Below are 27,820 nucleotides of genomic sequence, written 5' to 3'. Positions count from 1 at the left end.
AGTAAAAACAGAAGTCAATATCTATGAGTATTTAAATTGAAAATTCTGGCATTGTATCTAACCATTTGCATACATTTACAGGAAAAATAATACAAAGTTACATTTATCATTGCATGACGCATAAGGTCTTCAATACGGAACTCACTTTACACGAATTTAACTCGCACTTGGCGGGCTTTAATATAATAAAAATATATAAAATGGAACTTAATAAAAATCGTAAGAAAATATCAGTGATAATTATTTTATTTTCAAAAAAATCGTTCCTCGTTAACATAAAACTTTATTCTTCAAAAAAAAGTAGGCTTGATGCGAGCAGCTGTTCACCGCGTCGTCGCCATTGTTATTTCTTGTCTCTTTCTGGCGCCCGCTTCCATGCCGCTTCTTCCCTCTCCCTTCCCGTTCCCCGCATGGCCGGCCAGTTTCGCTCGATTCTTGTGGCGTGAGGACGACTGCGTGCGGTGCACAAATAAATTTCACGGTTATTATCCTTTGTCCAGGGATAACTAGGTTCGCGTAAGCGGTCCGGGTCATTTGCTACAGAAAACTTGATCAAACGTGACAAATAACTTGTGGATTTAGCCGGTGTATGTGTATTGCTACGTTTGGTGTGTTTTGTGATTCCCGCATAGCCGTTCGAGCATGAATAATAAAGAAGTAGCCGGTGATAGCGTCGCGTGTCCACTGGGAGAGGGCTGGTGATCGGGCGGGGTGTTGGCGTGTGATGGTGGTGAGTTTGCGGTGACGGCTCGCCGCGGCGCGGTTGGATGGCGGCCGTTAGTGGCCCCGCGCGGCACTCTCGCGTCTCCATGAGCGTGTCCATGTCGCTGATGCAGGGCGGTACGCAGAGCGCGCCGCAGGGCGCCATCCTGGCGGCGGCGGCGCCCTACTACCAGACGCAGGCCATCCCCACGGATGTGCAGCCCGACCGCCCCATCGGCTATGGCGCCTTCGGAGTCGTATGGTGAGTCTTCCAATCCCGTAAGGTGTTGAACCAACTTATTCAACACAACTCTGCTTCATAAACAGTGATTTGTCTGACAAACATTTGCTTCCAAAACACAAGTTTGTTGACAAATTGTTTAAGCGGCAACTGCTGTATAGATATACAAACTTCTAGTTCCACCTGCACTATAACATTCTCACATTAAAATTGGGTACTACGAGTTTTCTGTTAAAATGAAGTATTTTATTATTTAAACTATGCATTTTGATAAATAGTAGCAGTAGAGCTCCTAGTGAATGTGTTCGTCCAGGGAAGTGCTGCCATTTTACCTATTTCTGCCGCTAAGCAGTAAAACTGAGTGACATTGCAACTGTTTAGGATAGGAGCGCTTACCACCGCCTACCTGGTCGGCCATACGACTTGTTCGTCCTGTCACTTGGAAAAAGATTATACAGTGAGAAAGAAGAACACGAAGAAGGTCACGCCGAAGTTTCTATTCTAGTTACAAGCTTGCTTAATGAAATGTACAAAAATCTTAAAGTTCAATCATTTAAAATGTAACAATAACATATTAATAGTGTGAAGGTCAATTATGAAATAGGTAGCTACTTCGAAGAAATGCAAGTCATTTAACAACCATTTTAAGTACGCAAGTCAGTCATTTTACAACTTGAACGTAAAACATTTTGTATTGTTTTTACTGTACATGATCCCTAAACTCATTTCCTTCTCCTTTGCTGAGACAGATTTAAGACCTATAAATGTTCCTCATGGTAATGAAATTAATTCACTGGGCGTTGTATTGTACCTTATATTAGTTAATGTTCTGCATTTTATTGTACGCTAAATATAATTAAAATGTAAGGTGAAATAAAACTAGATGGCATAAACAGAACTGCAGAGAAATGAAACAAAAACAAGACATGTTTTCTTCCAATAGACTATTTTCTTTTTGATCAAATCCTAAAACTCGACTTTCTTATTGTGAATGTTAAAGTAACAATGCTCATTGTTGCGTTTTACAATGCAGCTGGCAACAGTGCCACTGTTGCGTGTAGTATATGTCACTGCTTAAAATTTAGTTGATTCGTATCTAGAACATTTCTTTATATTTACGACCATCTTTGTGTGTGATTAATTATGTATACCGTTAAAAGAATGCAATACAATGGATTGGAAACATGTAAGAGCAAAATCCACTGTTAGGCTTTACGTACACGATGCTATTACTGGTTCCCGCCCGCGGTTGCCGTATCAGAGCGGCTGCGTTTACTGGTTCCAAACACGAGCTGTACGTTAAGTGAAAGCCCCCAGATTCGTTTCAGCGTCAGTTTTTATTATTAAACTTTATTAGATCGTTTTTATGGCGAACGGTGTACAATCTGGACCGCGAGACGCTATCAGTTTTCGTGTTACGTACGAACCGAGTGTGGGGAACATTTCAAAGTTTACAACATGTGCGATGAAGTTAGGCTAGCTAATCTGCCCTCTGTAAACACGTGGTGTTTCCTCTGTCGGGCGACGTGTATTCAATCCAGCGTAAACGACATAAGAGCGCTTTTCAATATTCAAACATTCCGCAATCGAGTGCACATTGCGTCTTGCGACTGCGTACTAAATGCAGACGATTCTGCACTTTATTGCTGGCGTGTTGGATCGTTTTCGATTCGTGTCCTCTGTGAGTTATTGAAACGAGTGCAGCGCCTGCGTATTTGTTGTCGTAACGTTGGACTCTACCGTCTTGTTGATAAGGCTGATTTTATCGTAGTAAGGGACGCAGTCGTCACTCTTGCAGCGGGGGTTAGTAGATGGTAAGGTATGGGTGGATGCTTTGTGCCGACTCGTCGTGCGTAGGTAGGGTCCTCATGGCGCTTGGCGCGTCGATTGTGTGTGAACGACCCCGACGAGGGGAGGCCTGATTATTCCGAAGCGCGTCGATCGGTGGAGGGCCCTAAAACCCGACCGCACTTAGTTCCCAGCCCTTGCCTCGTAGTCTAGTCGTATGTTAAACAGGACTCGAATCGACAACGTCGGATTTTAGGTATGAACGAACTTTAAAATTCATCTCAGTCCTTTGTCTTTTGTGCAAATAGTATATGCTCTGAGACAATTGGCTCGCACGTAACACGGCTTTCTGCTTCACGCTGGCATGAAATGAGTTCGTTTCATCACGTTGTGATGAGACAATCGCGATATTGTCGAAGGCACGACCTACCGACTATAAATAAAGCACATAGAAAGTTTAATAATGACGACCTGCAATTATTACACGTCGAAAATCACCACTACAGACATCACTGGAAGGCTACTTTTTTTTGGTCATCTACCGTAACCAAGAGGATGTTCTACGTTGACCGTAGTCCGTAAGACAATGCCCGTAATTAAAAATAAACATTGAGTTTTATTGGACACTGACAGCTTTGAGGGGTAATTAACCTTGAAACTTGTTTTCTTTCGTGTCGTTTAAAATTTAGGCGTGCCGTATGACAGATGACACAAACCAGATATTAAAAATTTTTTGTTAGCCATCAGAAATAAAAAAAATGCACATACGTTCCTTGACATGCATTTGATATGCATTTTCTTTTTTAACCGACTTCAAAAATGGAGGATGTTTTTTCGACTGTATTCTTTTGTGTGTATGTTACGCGATAACTTTGTGAACATTTGTGAACCGATTTTGATGATTCTTTTTTTGTTGGAGAGAGGGTATCTCAGTGTTGGTCCCATTTAAATATGAAGAAAATTTTCCGCTTCTAAGGATGGCAAACTAGAGGATGAATCCGGTTTCGCGCACGTTCCAGCAACTGATTTCAATAAAACTTGGCAAATAGATGTAATTCCAATGAACTTTTGAGGTCTTATTTCTTTATAAATAAGTTATAATTATACAGTACTCCGAATTTGATATCTATGGTTTTTTGTATTAAGTACCTCAAACTCCTAGTATCCTATGTCAACGTGAAGAAAAGGGTAAGCATTGAACTTGTAACCTGAAACCCTCGCACCTTATATTATGACGTCACATTTCACCAGTTAATGTCACGCCGCTTTTAGACCATTCCGAGAATAGAAACTAGGTATAAGTAGGACGTTATTGATGACGGGACTGTCGCAAAAGTTCGGACTTCTAATGATATACTAGATGAGATACTAGATGTAGTAATCGTGACATAAATATAATAACTGTGTAAGATGGTAGCACCTACCCTTAATTACTAATCACATTATTCTGAATCAGTCAGATTCTGACTGATTAATAAAATAATGACTGGATACAAATTTACATAATTTGGAATGTCACACACAACTATATCCACGTTTGATCACTACAACCTGTTGAAATAAACGTTTTTTTATGAAACCAACTTAACGGGACGAACAAGTCGTGCCTGCTTACGACATAAAATAAATGTATAGATCTTTAAGACACATTGCATTACGTACACACCCTTTTACGGACAAAAACTGTAACAAAAATGAAAAACAATAAAGAACTTTCTATTCTATTTTAAGCGATTCGCCAGACTATAGTAGCTGCAGTTTCGCTCAGAGCTTTAAATTGCAAAGATCTGAGGGACACTGCCACTGCGCCTGTCATCCTGAGACATAAGTTGACAAGTCTTATGTGCCTGTAATTTCACCAGGACCCTTAGCCTTCAAAACGGAACGCAGATGCTCACATTACCGCCTGGCGGCAGAAATAGGTAAGGTGGCAGTACTTCCCTGGACGAAATCTTTCACATGGAGATCTACTGCTACTTTGTCCAGTATTATAATTTAATTAATTTTATAATCGAATAAGAAATTCACCACACTTATTCACGCGAAATCGGCTTGAGCTGGTTAGAGAAAACTTTTACAAATATGCTCTAAGAACGAAAGACGTTGCGCGTGTCGCTTTCTTAAGAGTCTACAACCTGAAATGGTTTTGGTTTATTCCGTATGACAGTGAAAGAGATTAATCAATCCCGTTGGAAAAAACATATAGTAAAATTGAGATACACTGATTACTACACGGTGTGATAACACGATTGCTAAAAATGTTCACGATAGAAGAAAAACACAAACTTATCTCGAAATTTCACAAGAAAACCGTTGTATTCAGTACGTACTTTACTTATAAACTGAACTAAATAGACCACGTGTGGTATACGATATCCATTTTTCAAATAGCTATAATTTCGTAACATAATTAATTTACACTATTTACTTGCTTTGAATGTTAAGACGTCTTATATAGGCTTTGTCGATCTCGCTAGCATTGGGGATAGTACAAGATCCCGGGTTCGAATCCCGGTGAAACCAATTTGAGAAATCAGCTTTTCTTAAATGTTTCTGGTTTGGGTATTCTGGGTAAGCGTTAAATAATTAACTCCGGAGTTGTGCTGGCACAGGATTATCATTTTGGTTACCAACAATTGGATATAAAAGACCTCATTCGATTTATAGTAACTGTAAATTGTCTAATTGTTACCTCTGTAAGATAAGTTTCTTATTCAGTTCACTTCACTTTGGTTGAACGTGGTTGAGGTTTTTGTCAGCCCTATCCAAATAGAAACCCCCGTCTATGGTTTCCACCCGCGTCTAATCGCACGCAGCCATGTTGAAAAAGTAGATCCATCCGCCTTTGTAAACAGCATGGAACGAAAGCCTTTTGTAATGGGTACCTACTTTTCATTAAAAACTGCCTCACAAAACTCTACTGTCACAAATTTACTCCTTTAAAATCATCGTACTGTCTGTTACGCATTTTGTCCTCTGATTATTTCCAGTGCTGGGTGGTAATCCCTGTTTCAGAGTAAATTTTTTTGTTTCTTTTTCATTAAAATAAGATAATACGCTCACTATTGCCTGTAGCTTGCTTTCATTCCCTGTGATATACTGTACAGCAATATCTTCAAGATTATATGGAAGTATATGAAGTGTTCTCTGGGCGATCTTCAAAACTTCAAAAGATTCGTTTTACACTTGCTTACCTGCTTGCCTGGGAAGGTTCCTACCTGCGGAACGTTTCTAACATGTGTTTTGTTTCCTGTTTTGTGATCGTCCTTTTTTGAAATGCCTTGCTTTGAATAGATACTAAAACTTTATTGTGAACTTCTCAACAAGTTGGTTTGACAATGAACGTTGCCGTTTGGTTCATTCTTGTATTAAGAATGTTATTTTTCTGATTGTTGTAATATAGTAAATGTCATAATTCGTGACCGTGGTATAACAGAACATTTTTAATAGCTGTAAGCTCATTATGAAGTCGAAGAAAGTACTGCCACCTTACCTGTTTCTGTCGTCAAGTAGTTATGTGAGCATTATTGCGTTCCGGTTTTAAAGGGTAAGGGTGCTGGTGAAATTACTGGCACATGGATTTGTCAATTTATGCCTCAGGGTGACGGACGCAGTGGCTGATCCCCTCAAATCTTTGCGATTTAAAGCTCTGAGGGTCATATTTCAGAACTGTACTCAATGCTCAAGTCAGAATCTGAGTATGATTTCAAGCACTGGAAATACGACCCTAATGGCAGGGACTTGAGTATGATTTCGATTGCTTTAAATCATACTCAAGTCCTGACTTAAGCATTAAGTAGAGTTCTGGAATACGACCCTGAGTGGCACAGCAACTGTCATAGATTGGAGTGTCGCTTATCATTAAGCGACTTGTCCGTCCCGTCGTCGCTGCTTGATATCGTAAAAAATACATATTTTGATATTAAATAACTTGCCAATATCTAGTTATAAGATTTAATTAACTTTACTACAGTAATAAGAATGTCAACAAATTTACTGTCAAGAATGCTAAAATGTACCTACGTCGAGATTTTTTAAATCTTTATAATATTGAATACTACTGAAGCTTTTAAAATTTTGATACTTTTCAATTTTACAATAATAATTTCATTTGTTTTGTGTTGGGTTCCTTTCGGGCCTGCTAGATATCCTATTGACCTTTATCTGTAGCAATAATCAACCAGTCTTTCCAGTTTTATCTGTTAAGAATAAATAATGAATAAATAAATAAATAAATAAAAGTCATCATTCCCACGTTTTTGGCTTTCCTGTTGCAGATGATATCGGTAATGACTGACAACATGTTACTGTATCGTGAATTATGTCCACAGCCATTTCAATGTACTATCGATATACTTTGAAAATCTGATGACATTACAATAATATATATATGGTAACCAGGACAGTCTGAAGATTACCCAACTCCTCAAATACTTACAATAGAACTATCTTGTTCGGGCTCAGACCAATTTAATATGGGCAAGAGACCAATTTAATATTGGTATCTTTATTGACGTTTTAAAGTACAATGTTTTGTATTGGGATTTTTTTAAATACAGGGCAGCCCATTTCCAGTGGTCCAAAAAAATTTTTTAGAGGACGTTGTAACGACCCATTTACTAAATAAATAAATAACCATTTGTTTCGCGAAAATCAATAGTTTAGAAGTTATGATGTTTTATCTACTTTTTTGAAAATTTTCTACTCTATTTATTATTATGTCAATTTATGAAGATGTTACAAGAGTTGCAACACTACAATTTTATTTGTAACCAATCCCTACGTTTTAAATTCTGGTTGTACAATTTTTGCAGTCAGGAATATTTCGAAAATTTAACATTTTGATCGTGAACAAATAAAAAATCTCTTAAAGGTCTAAAATAACGGCGCAATCTAAGAATAAACACAAAAAAAACTCATTACATGCTAGCTACATGGTCACACTACTTCCATACCAAATTTCAATTAATTTAGTGCAATAGTTCTCATACTGGAGTGGTAAAAAATCATAACTTCTAAACTATGGAGTTTCGCGGAACTAATCTTTATTTTAAAAGGGTCGTTGCAGGGTCGTCTATGTGAATAAAAAAGGTACCAACACTGTAAATGGGCCAAACTGTATAAATGTAATTGTTATGTATTTTTGCTTAACATTACAGGTTTTTTTTTGCGTCTCAAATTGGACTATGTGTGAGATACTGTCGAACACTTTATTACAATCAATCAATGAAAGCAATGTAAAGATGTCTTCGAAATTTTAACCCTTATATCTGTTATATTTGCAAATAAAATAATTTTTTGGGATTTAAATTCTCGTATAGTTGTTCTTTCGAATAAATCAACGTTTTGGGTTCTTTACGTGTCTCACTGTTACGGCTGAGTGAGATGATATTAGTCATCTAACAGTTACATCTAATATTAATGCAACAGCCCTATTCTGTACTAATTACAAAAATAATTTATTCTAACCTTTATATTGTTCTTAAATAACTGATGGATGACATAATTTCAACCCATGTAGAATAGCATCTCTAGTTAAAATCTTTACAACCAAAAAATTAAAATATTACCTTACCTTATACGTTTATCGGTCGAGTTTATTGAACAGCATCGCTTTATCGTTCATGTGTACGTTCAAAATACCATGACTGACCAATGCTAAATGAATTGGTGGCCAAAGTCGCGAATACTAGTTTTTAGGGTTTAATTATAATCTAGGAACCATTATGACGTCATCAAACGACCTAGAGCAGCTTGAGTTCGTTGGAAAAAGCTTATATGTACACGCAATAAGAGGTGAGGCAGCCAAGTCGAGTTTCCGCTTTTTGCTTGGCGAAGTCGGAAGCTACGCAACGCAAATTGCGTTGTATTGGGGGTGTACAGTGTGTACGGGTTGTACAGGGTGACGGGCACAGTGGCAGTGCTTCTCAGATCGTTTGCGATTTCAAGTTCTGAATGTCACTGCAACTGTTATGGACAGGCATGTAGCTACCTTGAGCCGCGCACGACTTGTTCCTCGTGTTGAAATCCTCCATTTGAATTTGTCAACGAATTCACGTCCGTAATTACCGACTATACTTTGCGGAGAAATTTGCGATCAAACATGTAAACAAAGACGCCATTACAATAAAATATTTTCAATAGTTTCACCAATCGCGTTGTTGTTTTACCGTTATATTGATTAAACCCTCACGTAAAAGTTAAAAAAAATTAAGTTACTTCAGGACACAAAAAAACAACAGATATACTCTTTAGAATGTCAATTTCTGCTTTTGATTCTCGTATTATTTACACGTATTGTTCACATAGACTGCAGCCGATACTTGCAGTTGAAGTCTCGATCTCACAATTGCACGCAAGAACTGCAGACATGCAGTCCATCTGTTAGCAGCGTTAAATAAACTTATTCTTGTAGAAGTACTCGAAGGGGCACGTTGAGTTTTCGTACGAACTATGTTGAGTAAACGATATCGCAAACACTGAGCTAATCTTTGTAATGAATCCGTTAAATAATTATCACTATTAGCCAATCAAAACAATGTAACGGCAGATCTGTATAAGATCTAGATGCTAATGCTTCATATCGACTTACGAAAAAGCGCTAATTAAAGTGTAAAATTACGAGGCCAGGGCCGTCTGTGCGCAGCGAGATAACGGCAGCAACACGCGTGACTCCGGTAGCGAACTGACCTGGTTAACTAACTATCACAATGAACTTACGTTAAACAGCTGACTTTTAAGGTGGCATAAATAATAAATGTTGTCGGTTACTCGCACCAATTCCCTAACACAAGGGAATTGCCTTTACTATGAGTCCTGCATTGACAAAATAACCTCCGGGCGTAGTGTACCGGAACACCCAGAGCAGAACCAATTTAGGAAAGTTCGACCTAAATTGGTCTTACCGGGAACCCGGATTGCTAACTGTTGGGCCGTCGAGATTGTCACGGTCTTGTTTTTTACACACAGTTACCTTTTCTTACTAAAGTACTTATATTGCATGATCGATCAATTCTATTATGTAGGCAAAGGTACGGAATACACCATCGACACCACGTTTCTCGAGAAGTACAATTTAGGGCTAGTGAAGGTAGAGATTCTTAAGACAAACTCGCGCCACTGTGTCGCTGACATAATCGCGTATTGTGGCGAAGCGTGTGTCTGTTTCATATATTTTTAAATATGTATAATGTTGGAAGTTAAACTTATTAGCAGCAGTATAGAGTTAAGAGCTCCTTATGGAAGAGTTCGTCTAGGGAAGTAATGCCACCTTACCTATTTCTGTCGCCAAGCATTTGGAAGGGTTGATGGTGAAATTACAGGCACATGGGATTTGTCAACTTAGCCCTCAGTGTCACAGGCGCAGTGGCAAAAGCTCTGAGTGGCACTGCAACTGCCAAGGACAGGCGTGTCGCTTAACGTCAGGCGCACGACTTGTCCTGTCACTTGGTATCATAAAAACAAACTATTTTTTCCGGTTCTAAATAGCATGTATTTGTTTTTTCAAACAAACCATCGTTTCCATTGACTTACATGATCGTTTCGGACTTTTTACATGCCCCATGGTCACGGCTGACTGGCTGACGAAGTATTATTTCATTATTTATTTTATTGAATATTATATTTTTACTACCACGATATTTTTCATATATTTCTTGTAAAAATACTCCGCTAGTTTGTTGTTATTGTTTTTACAAAGATCAAACAAACAGACAAATTCCTTCGAATCCGCGACTTTTTCACCCAATCGGGGCTAATGAGCTACGGAACTAGCCGTCGTCTTACGAATTTCTGTATTTGCTTGTTTTTGGTTTTATCTCCTTTTTTGAGGTAACGTTATCTGTTAAAAATCTATTATGAAAGTTTTTTCTTCAGTCTTTCAGTGATATAGTTTTATTTCCAATATAAAGCAATCGCGAAAACATTTATTATATCATTGTTTTAAAATGAAAAAAATCTTTAAATTTATAATCGAATATCTGAAAAAGCTGAGTATATTGACCTACATTTCAAAGAAGTAATTTCTACATATAAAATGAATATCTCCATTTGAAAGTTCAAGACTCCATGATCTTCAGTATAGTAGCGTGTATCGTACTGTCAATCATGCTGTCTGCTTGTCCTTAAACAATATTAACCGCTTATTCTAACCAAAATAAAGTTTACTATTTTTCCGATTCTATGTATATATTATTATTATGATCTATTTAGTGAAAGAAACGAAAATCTTTACAGGTGATGTTATTTATTAGTTATAACGCGTAAGCAGTGTTTGTATTATTGTGCATTATCAATCTTATGACCTCAAACTTGGTATACTGACATTCCGTCCGACTGTGGCATAAGACACAATTATTTATAAATACATAAGATAAGGAATAGGATCTTGGAGGGGTACCTATTAGGGTGGCCTTGAAAAATGCTATTAGATATTAGTTACAGTAAGAAAATTATTTGCTTCAGAAATAATCAGTTAAAAGGCCTCGAGAATTTAGTTACATTGTGTACTATGAAAGAAAAGCTCGTTATCAAAGAAACAACAAAGCCAGCCAAAATAAACCTAACGTGCAGAAAATAGGTTTCGCCATCGATATCGTCGGTTGAAAGGCAAAAAGGGCTAAGTAACATTTGGTTGAAAATAAGTAGCACGTGGATAGTCAAATTATTGAATTATATTATGAAACTTAGTGCGCATTCAAATTAGACTCTACTCTTAAGTAGCGCCGTTGTGGTGCTGCAAGTGCGCCACTGCCACATTAAATTAATATTAGTAGCAGTACAGCACCTGAAAGAGTCATTTCAGGGAAATGCTGTCACTTTACCCATTCTACAGTCAAGCAGTAAAATGAGCACTATTGCGTTCGGATTTGGAAGGTGGTGAGGGTGCTGGTGAAATTACTGGCACACGGGACTTGTCAATCTTTGTTTCAAGATTTAAAGCTTTTTTTAAACTTTGAGTGACACTGCAACTGTTATGGCCAGGCGCACGACTTGTTAGTCCCGTCACTTGGTACTATAAGAAAAACATACATACATACATACGGTATTTAGAAACGCAGTTGCAGTGACACTGTCGTGACACGCGCGCAGTCACAATAATTAATGAACTAAAATTTACTCATTTGCCCATGGAGCGTGTTGGTACGGAGCCTATCAGGGCGCGGTTATTAGCACAGGCTGGTTTCCGTACATTTAATGTTGGGCGGTTTCAATCTGTTTTATCGGAGCCAACATGTAGCGCCGCGGATTTTGTATACATATTTACTTAGGTATTTTATTTATCTGTCTGGATTTAATAAGTGTTTTCTTGATGGACCGTTTTACTAATGGGGCTGACATGTTCAATAATGATCAAAACCCCTAAATAAATTTAAATATAAAAAATGCTGAAGTGCTACAGACGCGCCGCTTCCGCATCACTGTCGCTCCACTGCTGCGCTTCTATAAGCGCCTAATTTGAAGGCGCTCTTAATCACATGCCATTCGACCCTGTTCAACTTTTTAACAAATTTTACTGCTTAATCATAAGGCAAATAAGCTACGAAATGATAAAATATTCACATTAGTGTCTTAAAATAGTCTAAATTTTCGAAAAATAAATTTATATGTATAGGTCAAAAATTGTGAACAATGCCCATTGTCGCAAGGCGATTGATAGCGCCAAAACCGTTCCGAATCCAATGTCCGAGCTGCGCCTGACTTGCAACCTATATTCCTTACATTTATAATTTGTAAGAGGTTCAAATGATTTTCTTCATCACCTCATCAACTTGGGAATATCTATATCTATATAGATTTAAAACTAAATAGCTATAGCTGTTACGTGGACCGGAAAAATGGAGCAAAGTAGTCACCAATTGGTACCCGCATGATGGAAAACGTAATAGAACCCTCTATTACGTTTTCCAACATCAAAGATGGAAGGCTGAGGTGAAGCTAACTGCAGGACCATGTTGAAGAAGAGTAGCTCATGATAAAGCGTACTGGAAAGGTCTGGATGAGGCCTATGCCAAGAGGCACGCTGAGTTAAGAGATACTTATAATGTAAAAATTTGAAATGCAATGTAAAATTGTAATGTAAAAATATTTGTAACTCAGCTTAAAGAGACTATGAAGTAAAATGAAAGCTATAGTGAAACTAAAACTTTATACAGTTTCTGCGCAATTCGATGAGAAATATCTATAGTAGTGATCACACATTAAAATGAATATTATAAATGTGACCACATTTATTATTGATTTCATAAGATTGATTAAACATTCACCAAAAAATCCCATTGGCCAGGCCAGACCAGTCTGACCGACGGGAAACACTGGTAAAATGTATCTCGTGAGTGAGTAGTGGTCTTATGTCAATTTTGACAATTTCAAGTGCTATTTGCTATAAGTGGGAAATAAAAGTATTATTAATTGATAAGTGTTTTATTTACTCCATGATCTAAATAACAATTTGTTTTATTGAATCACACTTTTTTACCTTTCGACTGTTTTTAACAACACTCTTTAGTGCTGGTATCTTCTTTAATATTCGAGATTATAAAGCTGTAATTTAATTTTAAAAAAAGACTGTCATGTAAGAGAAAATGTGTGATATTGATTTCCATCCACTAAGGATCAATTACACCAATTACATTACGTTCACTGAATTACACAGACTATAGAATTTAAATAAGATTTTGGGACCATGAAACTGATACTGCCATATGCTATACTGAAAATGATATCTTCATATTTTTTATATTATTCTTATAAAACTGTTGCTGGCCCAACACAGCAGTTACAAAAATGGCAACCAAGTTCTCCGGGGGGAAAAAGGTGTGCATTGACTTTAATTTCATAATCATGACATTAATCCACATCAAGAAAAATGTGCTGATATTAGAATTATTATTTATTAAGAATTCAGTCATTTCAGTCACTCTTTATTCAAGAAAAAGCGCATGCAAATATGGCACATATTTGTAGTTGAGAATTGTTTATGAAGTGAAAATTTCAACATCAAAATCATTTCTACATTTGAATAACTTACTTTAAATACAAGTGGCAGGTTTTTAATTTCTTTGAATGAGAAGTGAAAGATTTTTATAAAAATTACCTGAAATTTCTATGTTGATCAAACTCCTTATTGTAAGTTTAGTCTGAAAATTCAAGTTGATCACTTATCAACAGGGAAGGAGTAGCTGTTGAAGAAAATTCTCGAGAAGAAAGTATTTCAGCTGTCGTTCTAGCACTTGTTGTTTCCCTTATTCTATAATTTGTATTTTTGTCAACCAGTTTTACTTCACACTGTTTTGCAGCGTGTATCTAAAAATAGATTGGATACTTCTTAATGCAACCAACAAGATTTTTGTTATAAGAATGTTTCATAGCACAAGAATAATAATATAACTGAACAAACTTTACAAGTAATGTGCAAGTCGGAGATATACTGGGGACTACACAAACTCTCCATGTTTTCTTTTTTTTGCTGTCATGCTGCTACTAGGTTGGAATAGCAGTTTTTGTTATTCTTTTTCCTTTTCTTTTGATTCACTTGGATGCTGAAAACATATTATTATTAGCTTTACATAGTATACAATAGGTAAATTTACAATCATACAAAAGAAACTGTTGCATTTACCTCATTTAATATACTGATATTGCGCAGCTTGACTGTTGAGTTTCTGCTCATATTTAATAATTTTCACTTTGAAACAGTTCATCAAATCTTCGGTCGGCTACAAAAATAATAAAATATTATTACCTCGGAAATTTCATAGTAGTACTAACAGTGAAAAGAAAGACAAAGTGTTGTTTTATACAGGCTTATCAACTTACTTCAAAGTGATCTTCACAACAATAAATAGTGTAAACTTTGAAGTATCTTACGTTTACTTCACGACACCACTGAACAAATATCTTGTTTGGGTTATTTATTGAACCATCCTCGTAGGTATGAATAAAGCACTTTCTGTATTCCATAGTTGTGTTATATTTGATATTTTGTTGTATTCCATAGCTGTGTTATACTTGATATTTTGTCTCCCGGCAGCGAAATTAAAAGTTGCAAAGATAGTAAGGTTATGTTTATGTTTACAAACGTTGATGAAATGACATTTAATTTTTTTTTATCGTTTTTGCTTTGCGTTACGCACGGACAAAACATTATAGAGCCACTGATGACGTCATTGAATGTTAAATAAAGGTCAATACCATTTTTTGAAAAATATAAAGAATCTCAACGTAATATTGACAATTAGATAGAAAATTTTAATCAGCAACCTTATTCCTCGAAATGGATTTTGAAGTAGTTTAAAAAAAAAATTAACAATGCCCATTGGTGTCACGAGAAAGACATTTAAAAGGTTATTCGTTGGGTTATGCGAGCAGACCCCACTTGGGTATGCACTATCAGCAAAATTGAAGCCTTCCCAGATCCTAATAGTTTTGTTTGCAAGCAGAAATTGTAGTTAGTCCCGTCTCGTATTTTGTCGACTTTTGTTTATATATTAACAAATGATAAATTACGTATGATAAAAGTTTACAACATAATCCCTCTCGCTATAAAAAAATGTTTACAAATTTCTTACTATCGAAATGTTTCTATAATTTACAGAGAATTTTTTTAATGTAAATCGATAAATAAAAATAAATAATGATACTAGATTATGAAAATAGATAATGTACTTTAGTAAAGTTAAGTTACAGGGTTTATGTTGGATTATGTAATAACTTTAAGACCTTTTTCTATACCACATAATGCAATAAGGGATATGACTATGATCTAGCCCATAAACACCATTGATTGACAATAGCAAGCAAGCAGCGAGTGGTTGCTTCTGACCACCGTTGCCTGTACGCAAAAAACAATCTTAACGTGTCGTTTTTGCCAATAGTACCACCCACCTAACACAACACCTAACAGCGATACAAACGCGCGACTGCATCGATGCAATCGCTTAAGTTGAATCGTTATGTACGAAAAATCTGTATAGGTTTATGCACATGGTTTTCTTTTGTTAATTGTAAATTTAAAAGTAAAATAAATAAATACATAAAATAAATAAATCGTTAATTAATTACAAACACGTGTCGCGTTTGTATCCCGTTTGCATCGCGCTTGCATCGCTACTACATCGCGTTTGAACCGCCGCTAAAAGTCCCCGTGTGTAACCGCTCCATCGAGTATATAACCAGAAATAGAGACGAAATAAAGGTCATACAGTCCTGGTAACTCATCAGTGATACATCACTTATAAATATCAAATTTCGTTTGCACTGAAATATAGACAGCACCAAAAACTGACCTGTATGTACGTCTCCGTATATTCCAAAAATATTATGTACTTATTGTAATAAAGATAATATCTCTAACAATGGCGTGCTGTTTCACTCGGTAGTGTGGGGAAAAACAGCAAAACATCTAATTATAAAGCAAACAGAATCAATTTTCATCGGTAATTAAATATTAAATATGTAATTTTGCAATTTTGGTCCATTATAGCAAAGTTCAAGTTAACTGATCGATTTGAAGTGAAACAATCGACGACACCCATTGACGACACCCGTCATTTGTTTCGAATTCGGGTCGGCCAATCGGAGTGCATTTGTCACAGTAATGTTATGGCAGAATAGTTTTCAAATAAATTAAATGACATTTCGTATCTATTTCTGGTTAAATACTCGATGAACCGCTCTAACTCCTTCTACCGCAAAGGGACGCTACTGTGTTTCGGATTAATGAGTAAGAGACTTAATATATTATGTATGGCCCACCATCGGACCGCCAACGCGTTTGCGATATTATTAAATTACATCTAAGGCAACGGGATCGTCTCGCTGTTTACCGTTTCTACACCGTCGAATGATAAAAAAAGTTGTTATTATAGTGTTACTAAGGCAGTGTTTAATAGTTTCACGACTCGAAACTAAACGAGATACACACAAATGACATAGATGTACTGGTTATTGATTTACAATTAACCGGTATTTTGGAACCAGTTGTACTGGTGTTTAAGTGCATAGTTCAATTGAAAAAATAACATATTAAATAAACTGTTTTTATTTGGAATAAATGCAAAATTTATATAACAATTATTGGTTCGATAATAAGTACAGTTGTCGACATGACTGTCGAAACTACAGACATCAAAAGAGTGTAGTAGGGATCAAGCACGGTTTATTCATTTCTGAAAATTAGGTTTATTTTAATGAATTTTTTTTAACACCCAACAAGTTTTATTTGGTCAATTTCATTTTCAAATTCAAATTATAAAAATGACCAAAAATAAAACCATCAGTGTTAAAAAAATAATAATTCAAAACCCTGATTTTGAGTAATTGGCAAAAACGTGCTTGACCCATAGACCCTTTTGAAGTGTGTATTAACATCCATAGCTGGATATCAATGTTTATATAATATAATATAATGTTTATATAATGAAATGTTCTATTTCTTACTTTAATAATAGAAATATAAATTTAAGATTTATAAAAATAAAACAATTGTGTTGTGGTCATGTGTGGTGTGTATATGTGAGGTGATGTGGAAGCGAGCATAACCTCCAAAGTAACTTTTCAATATCATCGCACTGAAAGCCACTCCTTGGAGGCCTTGAATTTACATTCCCGAATGGATGGAGGATATGTTGAGTTTCTTATTGAAATGACGGCCCAGCAAAGTGATCTACATCTCAAAGTTCCACATCATTTAATTGCTTCTCTGCCACGCAGTTCGATTCCCGGACCGGGAGAAATATTTGCATGGCCTACATTTATTTCTTTGGTTAGTTTGGGTGTAATTTGTGGTTATATAGTGCTGTGAGTGTGTGCGTTATTTATCAATTCTCCATTTATCCCTGAAAAGATTTGGACCACAAAAGAAAATAGCAGTTTTGTGCTAACATTATTACAAAAATCCTCCCAAATGCCTCGTATAGCTGACCCCATAGTACGAAGCATATTGGTATTTGCTTAACTAATCTGGCCGGGCAGTGATAACCGCTCGCACCGATCTAGCGATTTTCGATAAAAGTCCACAATTCTGCGCTACCAATGCTTAACAGTTTAAAATACCACTGCATGCATAGTTTGCGAAAAGTTTCAAAGTACAAACGGCAGGGAATACGATAGTCGCAGACGGTTGAGTGATCAAGATTTTTGACAACCACAGACACACAAGTCACATTTAACTTAAGAGCAGATTACTACCTCAGTTCGAATTCAATTTTTTCCCGGTACTAATACTGTTCATTTTACTTCGGTCGAGCAGCAGGAAAACTGACTTTATTTCAAAATTTATTTTTTTATAACTAAGTTAAAGACATTTGAAAAATGTATATTATCGTATAGTATACGTGTTCTATTTAGTTTAGTTGATACAAGGAAAAATCATAAGTACCTATTGAATACAGCGGTTTTCTTGTAAAATTTCGAGGTAAGTTTGTGTTTTTTATCTAGCGTGAAAATTTGTAGGAATCGTGTTTTCACACCGTATATTCCCCAATTTTAATATATATTTTTTCCAAATTGATTGATTTAACACTTTCACTGTTATGCGGAATCAACCAACGCCATTTGAGGTTGTATAGACTTATGCATTATCAGCACCACCCGTTGCGTCTGCTATCCACTTGCAATTGTACACAATTTATGCAAAGAAAAAAAAATACATATACACAGTTAACTGAAATAGTATGAAAATGTTAAAAACTAAGTAAATTTTACCCATTAGGGCTTTACAGAACCTGTCCGGTTCCTAAATGTTTGATTCTCGGTGCTGGCTCAGTTCTGTACCGGTCCTCTCGGTATTCCCGGTACTTCTTGAAAGCTTAAACTGTAATCAGTAAGTATGCTTTTTCCGGGTTATTCGTACCTTGAATAGGTACGTAAAATAATACCATAAATAATAAACAATAGCAATCTCTAATCAAACTAAAGATTTTTATTCAAATATCTATTTGAGAGATAATTACCATAGAATTTAACATAACATAATATCGTAAAATCACATTGTATTCTAATCACATTGTATTGTTTTTGTTCTGTTTTGTTTCGTTTTCTTTTTGGTTATTTTGTGGTGTCATTGTGGTAAACAAATAAATGTATTTTCTTTCTTTCTAATTAAGTAATAATAAGTAGCATTATAATGGCAGTTACGTGCGACCTTGCGAATTTGCAAACGTACGATATTGATAACTTACTCTTAACTCAGTAGGTAAGTAGTTCCTTGTTGTACCGGGAATCTATAATCGCGGTACCGGAACTGATTGCACCTTGCCAGTACCGGATTTTCCGGAACCGGGAATACCTGGCAGCAAGTCTTAGCCGCAATAGTATAGTTTATGCCGTGGATACTGTAAGAAGAGTGAGGCAATTAGGTGAGTTCGTGGCCAAGCGACTGTATATTTTTTAAAAATGCAAACAATAGCAATACGTGAAATTTTTGATCGCTTCAACATCATCATCGTATTCGAATTATTATGTTACGATTCAAGGTTGGCACTATTAAATAATTTTGATTTAATCATGATTTAAATCAAATGATTTTTTCAATAAAAATCAGTGATTTAATCAGATATGTTTAATTTTATTTTCTTTCACAGAAATCAACATAAAATCCATATAAAATCAGACAATTATATTTTAAAGGCTAGGGTCTTTTACATCTGAGAAATCAATATCATTATTAATAAGGTAGCTTACCGCGGTTAATTAACCTTTTTCATTACTACGTTTTACGCAAAAATATAGTTAAATATGATAAAATGAAAAAAAATCGTGATTAATTAGGATTTTTTCGTAAAACTTTATTCGATTTTTTAAAAATCATGATTTTTTTTCCAACCCTGTTACGAATTACTTACATCTGCAATTTTAACGAGAGAGCGACGTAACTTCGTTTCACACGCAACCAATGTAATTCATGCACTGATCGCATTTCTTCCCAGAAACTGAGATGGTAACCTTAAACGTTATCTGAATGATTGGAATAATAAACTAAAAGAAATTTAATGAAAAGATTCTAAACAGATAAAAGGAAGTTTCTCAAAAGAAATGGTTTAAGCTAACTGAAATTCCTTTGAAACATTAAGAAGTAATACGAGTAATTTCACAAAAAAATGACTGAATATCAATTCAATACAAATTTAATTACAGTTAATAGCGAGAGTTGAAAACCAAATGCAAAGATGCGACAACAAGCACATAGAAAAATTCGTTCCGTGGCTTAGTTGGCAAAGTGTTTGACACGGTTTGCTGGAAGACGTCGGTTCGAATCCGGCCAGATCGAAGGAATTGTTTCAAAATGTGAACAAACTAGTGGAGTAATTTCACAAAAAATAATAGAATATCAATTCAATACAAATTTAATTAAGAATTAAGTTCAAATTTAATAGGCTGTACGTTTACGTATGAAATGTATAATTACAGCTTTTAATTAATTAGAAACATTTGTAACAAAAAGCACGTGCGTTTAGTTAGTCACGTTTTGTTCACGTACGGTCTGCAGAGGAATGAATTACCACGCCGCGTGGCCACATTTGTCAATTGATAGTATTGTTTCTGTCTCTGTTGGCCGCGTTGCGAGCGCGAGTGCGTGGGCGAGATAGCCACACATTTGGAAGCATTTCCTCGCAGAACTTTTATGTAGTTTGATGTTTTCCAATTAATCAAATCAAAAGTATCTTTATTTCTTAGGGAAGCTAATTACATTTCAAATCGTCACGTTGGTTAAACACTATGGTCACGTTTAACTCAGATTCGCCAGAGAAGAACTTGTAAGACATTGTGTAGGTTGCACTTTTTAAATAGAGAGTTTATTTCAAATATAATGAAATGCTGGATACCACCTGAAAGACTTTATTCAATCAATAATAAACTACCTCTGTGGCCGGACGGTTACCATGCCGGACTGCCACGCAGAGGTCGATTCCCAGGCCGGGAGAAATATGTGTATGGCCCATATTTATTTTTCTCGCGAGTTTGGGCGTCATTCATGGCACCCGCGACACAGAGTTTCCCTAGAGCGTGGCCATGAGTGTGAAAAACAAAAAAGAAATAATGGCGGCTTTAAAATAATGAACTGGATTGTTTTTTTTCCTAGAACAATGGTTTTTCAGAAACAAAATAAAAATATCTACTGCCTCCGTGATCCGATTCCCGGTCCGGGAGAAATATTTGCATGGCCCACATTTATTTATCTAGTGAGTTTAGGTATAAATTGTGGTTATCTATGTATGTGTGTGTTCATGGCACCCGCGGCATAGGGTTTCCCTAGTGCGGGCGTTTGACTGTGTGCGTTAAAAAAATGAATAGTTTTTTTCCTAGAGCAATGGCTTTTCAGAAACAATATAAAATGTTTTATTGTTTTGATAAAGCACAAAACAGTTGACTGTTCAGCGAAGATTACAAACTTTTAAGCCAGTGTAATTTTTATAGTAATAAAATTAATCAGAAAGCCGAGCGAATATACGAGTAGATCGCGCCTACAAAATTTCATTAAGTTTAATTAGTAACCAAAATATCTAGTCAATTTAAGTAGAGCGCGCTCTTTGAACTGTCGTCTAAGCGTTCATACTGTTGTTTGGGAATTAGTAATTTGTAGTTAATGATCGATTAATTGAACATGTTCTGTAATTTGTCATTTAAAACCTTGTTCTAATGGGATGGCCAAAAAGTCTTTGCAAATTATTGCTATTAGCTAACTTTACAACAAAAACAACCTTTTTTTAAATGGTCTTAAAAAAAATATTTTAGCGCGCGTTTTAACTCGTTCGAAGGCGGTGTCCCTAACAATTTTTTTTTAAATTGTGAATATATTTACAATATACGTACAGCTGTGATACCGTGTGGCTCTAGAACGCTACAGTACCAAAATTGTTAGAGAGACACCGCGTGGCTCCTAGAACCAGAGCTGGGTAAGCGCCCAGGTTTTATCCCGGCGCTTTGTTGACACCTATTAACGCCCAAAATCGAGGGCAAAAACTATTTACAAGTAAATATTTGTAAATCGAGTTTTGTTAAAATGTAATGAAATGATTACAAAATGTTTATTGCTTGTTTACATATTTTGCCTTTCTTGATTCGCTTCAAAATTGCGTTGAAATGAATCGATACAAATACACACTTGAATCGATTTTCATGAAAAACTAATCGTAATGTGCATTCTTAGTAGTAAGTGTGAGTTCACAGGATTGCCTGGTCGATAATGTGAGGAGTTGCCTCATTTTCATTAAAAAAATACGTCGAAATTTCTAATTATTGCATATGGAATTATACCGAATTCCGTATTGACCATTTCTGCCCACGATTGTAGGCAAGCAAGGGTTAAAACCCGGCTCTTTAGGTTACAATTCGGGCGGTTTGATTGGGTTTTAACCCACTGCCCATCTGTGTCTAAGACGGGTGACAGGTAAAAAATAGGCGGAAAAGTTTAAGTTCATAATTAACCGACTTTAAAAAAAGAAGGAGGTTCTCAATTTTTTTTGTTGTATGTATGTTACGCGATAACTCCGCCATTTGTGAACCGATTTTGATGATTCTTCTTTCGTTGGAAAGAGGGTACCTCAAAAGTGGTCTCATTTAAATTTGAAGAAAATATTCGACTTCTAAGAGTGGTAAACTAGGGGATGAATGACTTTTGAGGACGGTTTTTTTAGCACTCTGTACTGAGGTTAGGTTATAAATGAAAAGCACCTAGAGCTGGTGAATATTGTAAAGGCGTCATATTTCATCATGTTAATGCCAAACCGCACATACAATGCGTCGAAAACTATTACAGTTAAGTTCAATGTGTGTTGCCTCGTCCACGGTATCCGCCAGACATAGCCCCTTTGTTTCGGTCGTTACGGAATTCTTTGAATGGCATACTACTTTGATAACGAAGCGACCGACTGCTGTATTTTATAACTAAAGACAACAAGATTTTTTTATAATACCAAGTGATGGGAAGAACAAGTCGTGCGCCTGGGGGTAAGCGACGCGTCTTCTTAACGGGGGCACTGCCACAGCGTCACCCTGAGACTTAAGTTGACAAGTTTCATGTGCCTGTAATTTCACCAGTAAGGGTAAGAATCCCTTTCAAACCCGAACGTAGTAATGTTCACATTACTGCTTGGCGGTAGAAACAGGTAAGGTAGCAGTACTTCCTTGGACGAACTATTTCATAAATAACTCAACTGCTACAAGTTTCCTCTAAATTGCTACACGGCCTACTGCACGGCCTTATATATAATAACATAAATAAAAACGTAGTATTAAGTACAAATAACTATTCTTGTAAACACTCCTCAAAAAAAAATTACTATTAAGTAATACTAAGTATTTTAATATTCTCAGTAAACACTTCTCTCACAGATACTCCCAATACACTTGCATGTAATTTACCAACACTATACACACTGTCATGTGGCATATCAGGGGCCAGCTGCTTAACATCCTTCAACGAAGAAAGTAATGTTAATTATCCAACTAGACAACAGCGCAAGCATATCGATCTATTTAAAAAAAAGTCATGTTACACAGGTCTTTGAATCGACAATCTTCAGTATTAATGTCTTGGAAACATCCGAGACGCCGAATAGTGCAAATTGGCACGCGTCAAGGGAGTGCAATAGCGTTGTGGGTTCACTAAACTTCACATTTTGTTTATTGCTTTTATAGTAACACCACAAAGCAAGAATAACCAGGATTCGTTCGGAGCTCCGATTTAGCTAAATCAAGCTCTGCGAAATGCAAATAAACGTGAAATAAGTTGCAAAATGCTAGCTTCTAATTAAATGGTCATAGTTAATTATTACCGTATTTGTATTGTTTTAATCGTCGTGACGTTTAAATAAGCGGTGCCGTGAGTTAATAAGCCGTGATTTAAAATGGACCTTGAGAAAAGCCATGTTAATGTTAATTTCGAAAATTGTTTCTTTTCAAATAATTACAATAATAAAACACAACGTATTCTTCTTCGAATGTTTGATAATCTCCCTTACAGTTCGCATGAGTCATATCATACGTTTCTCACATGTGGTGTTACGGCAAAAAACACCGTTTAAACCGGAGGAGATTCGTAAGATCTACTGATTAGTTCTGCAGCTCAGTGGGTAAAGGCGGTGGCCTCGGTTTGGCAAACCGATGTTGGTTGGAGTCAAGTCAGATTGAAGGAATTTTTCTTAATGTTCGTTCGATCTTGCTACTAGACAGTAGCAGTAGAGCTCCATGTGAAAGAGTTCGTCTAGAAAAGGACTGTCACCTTATCTATTTCTGCCGCCAAGCTGTAATGTAAGCATCACTGCGTTCTGGTTTGGAAGGGTAAGGGTGCTGTTGAAATTACAGGCACATGGAGCTTATGTCTCAGGGTGACGAGCGCAATGGTAGTGCTCCTAAGATCTTTGCGATTTAAAGCTCTGAGTGGCACTGAAACTGTTATGGATAGGCGTGTCGCATACCACCAGATACACGCTAGATATTATAAAAAACAAACTTGCTCATCCCGTCACTTGGTAAATTATAGAAAAAGAAAAAAATTTCTATCAATAATGACAACTAGTGGTGTATTTTCACAAAAAATACGTCATGGTAATAAAATCATTATGATATTTAATAAAATCAATATTGCATATCAAAGTTATTCCCAATTATCCTGAAAATCGAATAAACCCTACGCTAGCACCAATATTTTGCCGGTACGTAATTCGCGCGTCGTTTTCGTGCCATTGACATTCGCGTTTGCAGGTTGCGCGATCGAAATAGCGCACCGATGTTCGTATATAAACATTGGCCAATTCTACTACGGATCTACTTTGGATGTTCAATTAATGCGACGTGGTCGCGGGTTTTATTCTATTTTTTACATCCACTACAATAATACCGACTTTCAAACGTATATGAATGGACGGAGCGCAATTGGTCGAGAAACTTATGGTTCGATATTATTGCACAGTTTTACCTTCATAATTAAAAAGAACTCATTAAATGAAACAAAATAGAAGCTGTAAAAAAAGCTGTTGAATAAATTAACAAATATCCTCTCGTTCACACAGACATTCGTGAATTGTCCGATGGCGCGATGGGGGAGGTGGCAGACGCCATAATTTTTATTTCCTGTCACACCCCGGGGCCCGGGCTTACACCGCGTTTGCTTAGCAAGCCTGAGCCAAACGAGCCTAGAGCTCCTATCAGGAGATTACTGGAGGCTTTGCTACTTTGTCTCACGCGGTTTATTTATCGCATACGTGCCCCGATCTGGATTACCGGTAACGAATGTCGCGTTGCGTTACGAAATCAGGTCCGTTTATCCATATATTAATGAGGAGCCATATATTAATTTTAATCTCTGCTGTGGAATTTATCGTCTAATTCATAATTGAAGATTGTAACGGGGAACCAGATTTGATATCCGACTGATTAATTCCAAATAGATATTTCCTTCGTTTATGTAAATAAATTATTTATTTATTAACAAAGGTGCATACACTGTTACTCAATATGAGATCATTCACAGCTGTTCAACAAAACCATACAAGGAGCACGAAAGATACTGCAGTAAAATGATATTTTCCCTCAGCGTGTATCGATCACGCCCCCGCTAGTTTCCTCCCTACATTCATTGTGCGTGACGCACCGCCATCGCCACAGGCCCCACACTGAGACCCGACCCCGTGCGACCCCCGAGCGTGCCTCGGAACATTCCTGTTACGCGCTGTCTTTTTCAGAACGGTAGAGAACTGGAGACGACACTCAAATCAAGATTCTATGTGACAATAGAAAAAATGCTAACAATTGGTGAATAACAGGAGTACGTCACAGTAGAAGATTCGCGAACTTAAATCTTAAAACATCAGTTGCCCAATAAGATACCAATCTTTACATTATACTGACTGACTTGAAAACCATCGTTTGTCGTGAAGTAAGACAAAGATGACTTTCGGAGCAGGGATAGCCTACGAATAACATACTTATGTGTAACAAGATTTGTTTAATCCTTACCATCTCTCAATTCCAGCCTAGGAGAATCAATCAACTTTTACAGTGTATGTCCGCTTACGTTGGAAATCCGATGAAACGTCAAATAAAACGATGCTAACGCTTAAATATACAAGGTTATATCTACAGTTAATGCGTCATGTGTGTAACTGTAGGCTTAAGCACTGTGTCGTCTTACATTTAATATTGTATTTTATCATTGCGGTTTTTGAAGCATTGATCTATATTTTGACGACAATCGTACTTGTGTACTGGAATGATAAGAATTATCACGTTTCTTTTAGGGTTGGAATTTGTCAGCACGCACCAGTACCGCACCTGTATTAAACGTGCTCACGACGCCCCACATAAACCACACGTTTAGTAACGAACGCAGTACTGAGGTGTGTTAACAAGGGGAAACGTCCCCATCCACAAATCCACATACAAAAGTCTTATGGAAGCCGGTTATTTTAAAGATAAAATAACCAGCTTCCATAAGACAGAGAACACGGATTGTATAGAAACAGAACTAAACAATAATAAGACAGGTATGCTAACTCTATACAAATGTAGCAGCGCGGTTTGTATGAGTGCGCCCGACGCGCGCCGTGTACGGACGCACACATTCCCATAATAATGAAAGGCGCATGAGACGACCAGCGTCATGCAACGCGAACGCGTCGCGAGATTACATGCGAATGTATGCGTTCGTACACGCTACGCGGACGCGCACACTTACAAATCACGCTGCCACACGTTAGTATAGAGTTACCATACTTGTATTATTATCCTATTCTAAATTCAAATTGAATGAACGGAAGCCTACGTTGAAAAAACTTGTCGCACACATTTTGAAGTATTAACACTGTTATCCGTAATTCAATTCGTTCCCAAGTTTATTAACGGAACCGGTTTTAGCTTCAGTGCTTTTGAAAGGAGCTCTTAAAACTAGCCCGACTACCACAAAAACACAGCTTAAAGTTAAAGCTACTTTAAATAGATATCCGTAACCCGTTATACGAGTTAACTGTAATATTGCGAAACAAGAAATTATCACGATGCAAGCGCACTGATAGAATTCAATAAGTAACGAAACTCTATGTTTTGTTGTCTGTTTAATGTTCGCTCGAGATCATTATCTTGGTGAAAGTGAGATGCGCAGGAAATGTTGGTTCATAATCAACGTTGTTTCCCAATTTGTGATTGCAAAGTGGAACTGATTCTATTTTGGTACGTGTACGTAACTCACGCGCTTATTATTGTTTAATTACGTATTCGATGTCAATCCTAAGCGAATTCGTGAGAGAAACGCCATTATGGTACAAACGTATAGTAAAATAACTGGTCCGCGGTACTCTATAACATTTTAATATACAGATAACGGCTATAGGATGGGCAAACATGGTTTTAATAGTGCACAGAGCATGTCTGGTTCCAATTTTACCTCCGCTTTTGGTCGACGACCGATGGCGTACATTATGTTTAGTATGTAGGGAGCATGACCCAAGTTTCCGTTTTCGACTTCTGTGTAAAAACGTTCACACAATCGTCTACCGGTGACAAAGTGCGTTGCATAATGAGACCTTCATGCGTCTTGCACTCTCGGGCAAACGCCTTGCAAATGCAGTTCTACACCAAAATGGGTCATCGTAATAAGCGGACCTCATTTTGTTTAACAACATTATGCATCAATTTTATCAATACCATAAAAGCTGTGGTAGCCTCTCCGCCTCTCATACATTACCGTGAGTTCGAATCTCTCTTTTCTGTGTCTTTTTAGTCGCAGTAGAGCTCCTTGTGAAAGAGTTCGTCTACGGTAGAACCGCCACCTTACCTATTTCTGCCGCCAAGCAGTAATGTCAGCATTACTGTGTTCCGGTTTTGAAGGGTAAGGGTGTTAGTGAAAATACAGGCACATGGGACTTATCAACTTATGCTTCAGGGTGACAGGCGCAGTGGCAGTGCCCCTCAGATCTTTGCGATTTGTAGCTCTGATTGGCACTGTAACTGTTATGGACAGGCGTGTAATTTACCATCAGGCGCACGACTTGTTCGTCCCGTCACATCTGTGTGAGAAATTCAATTTGAAATTTACCGTGAACTTTTCGGTGAAGGAAGACATCATGCTGAAACGTGATTGCAAAGAAGGTA

At 36.8% G+C, this 27,820-nt stretch overlaps 1 protein-coding gene across 2 annotated transcripts in view; it reads left to right on the top strand.

The window, feature by feature from the left end:
• The first annotated feature begins 467 nt into the window (after window positions 1-467).
• Window positions 468-27,820, top strand: part of LOC113237246 (serine/threonine-protein kinase NLK) — a 239,800-nt gene continuing 212,447 nt past the window's right edge. Inside the window, exon 1 of one of the 2 annotated variants that reach the window (XM_026473620.1) lies at window positions 468-964. In XM_026473620.1, coding sequence (XP_026329405.1) covers window positions 768-964 — 197 coding nt within the window. In that variant the 5' untranslated portion in view covers window positions 468-767. The remainder of the gene's footprint in view (window positions 965-27,820) is intronic. The other variant, XM_026473621.1, reaches the window with a different exon arrangement.

This window comes from Hyposmocoma kahamanoa, unplaced genomic scaffold, assembly GCF_003589595.1.
Source record: "Hyposmocoma kahamanoa isolate Upper Pololo Valley unplaced genomic scaffold, ASM358959v1 93, whole genome shotgun sequence".
Taxonomy (NCBI): Eukaryota; Metazoa; Arthropoda; class Insecta; order Lepidoptera; family Cosmopterigidae; genus Hyposmocoma; species Hyposmocoma kahamanoa.
This window is presented reverse-complemented; position numbering and strand designations above follow the sequence as displayed.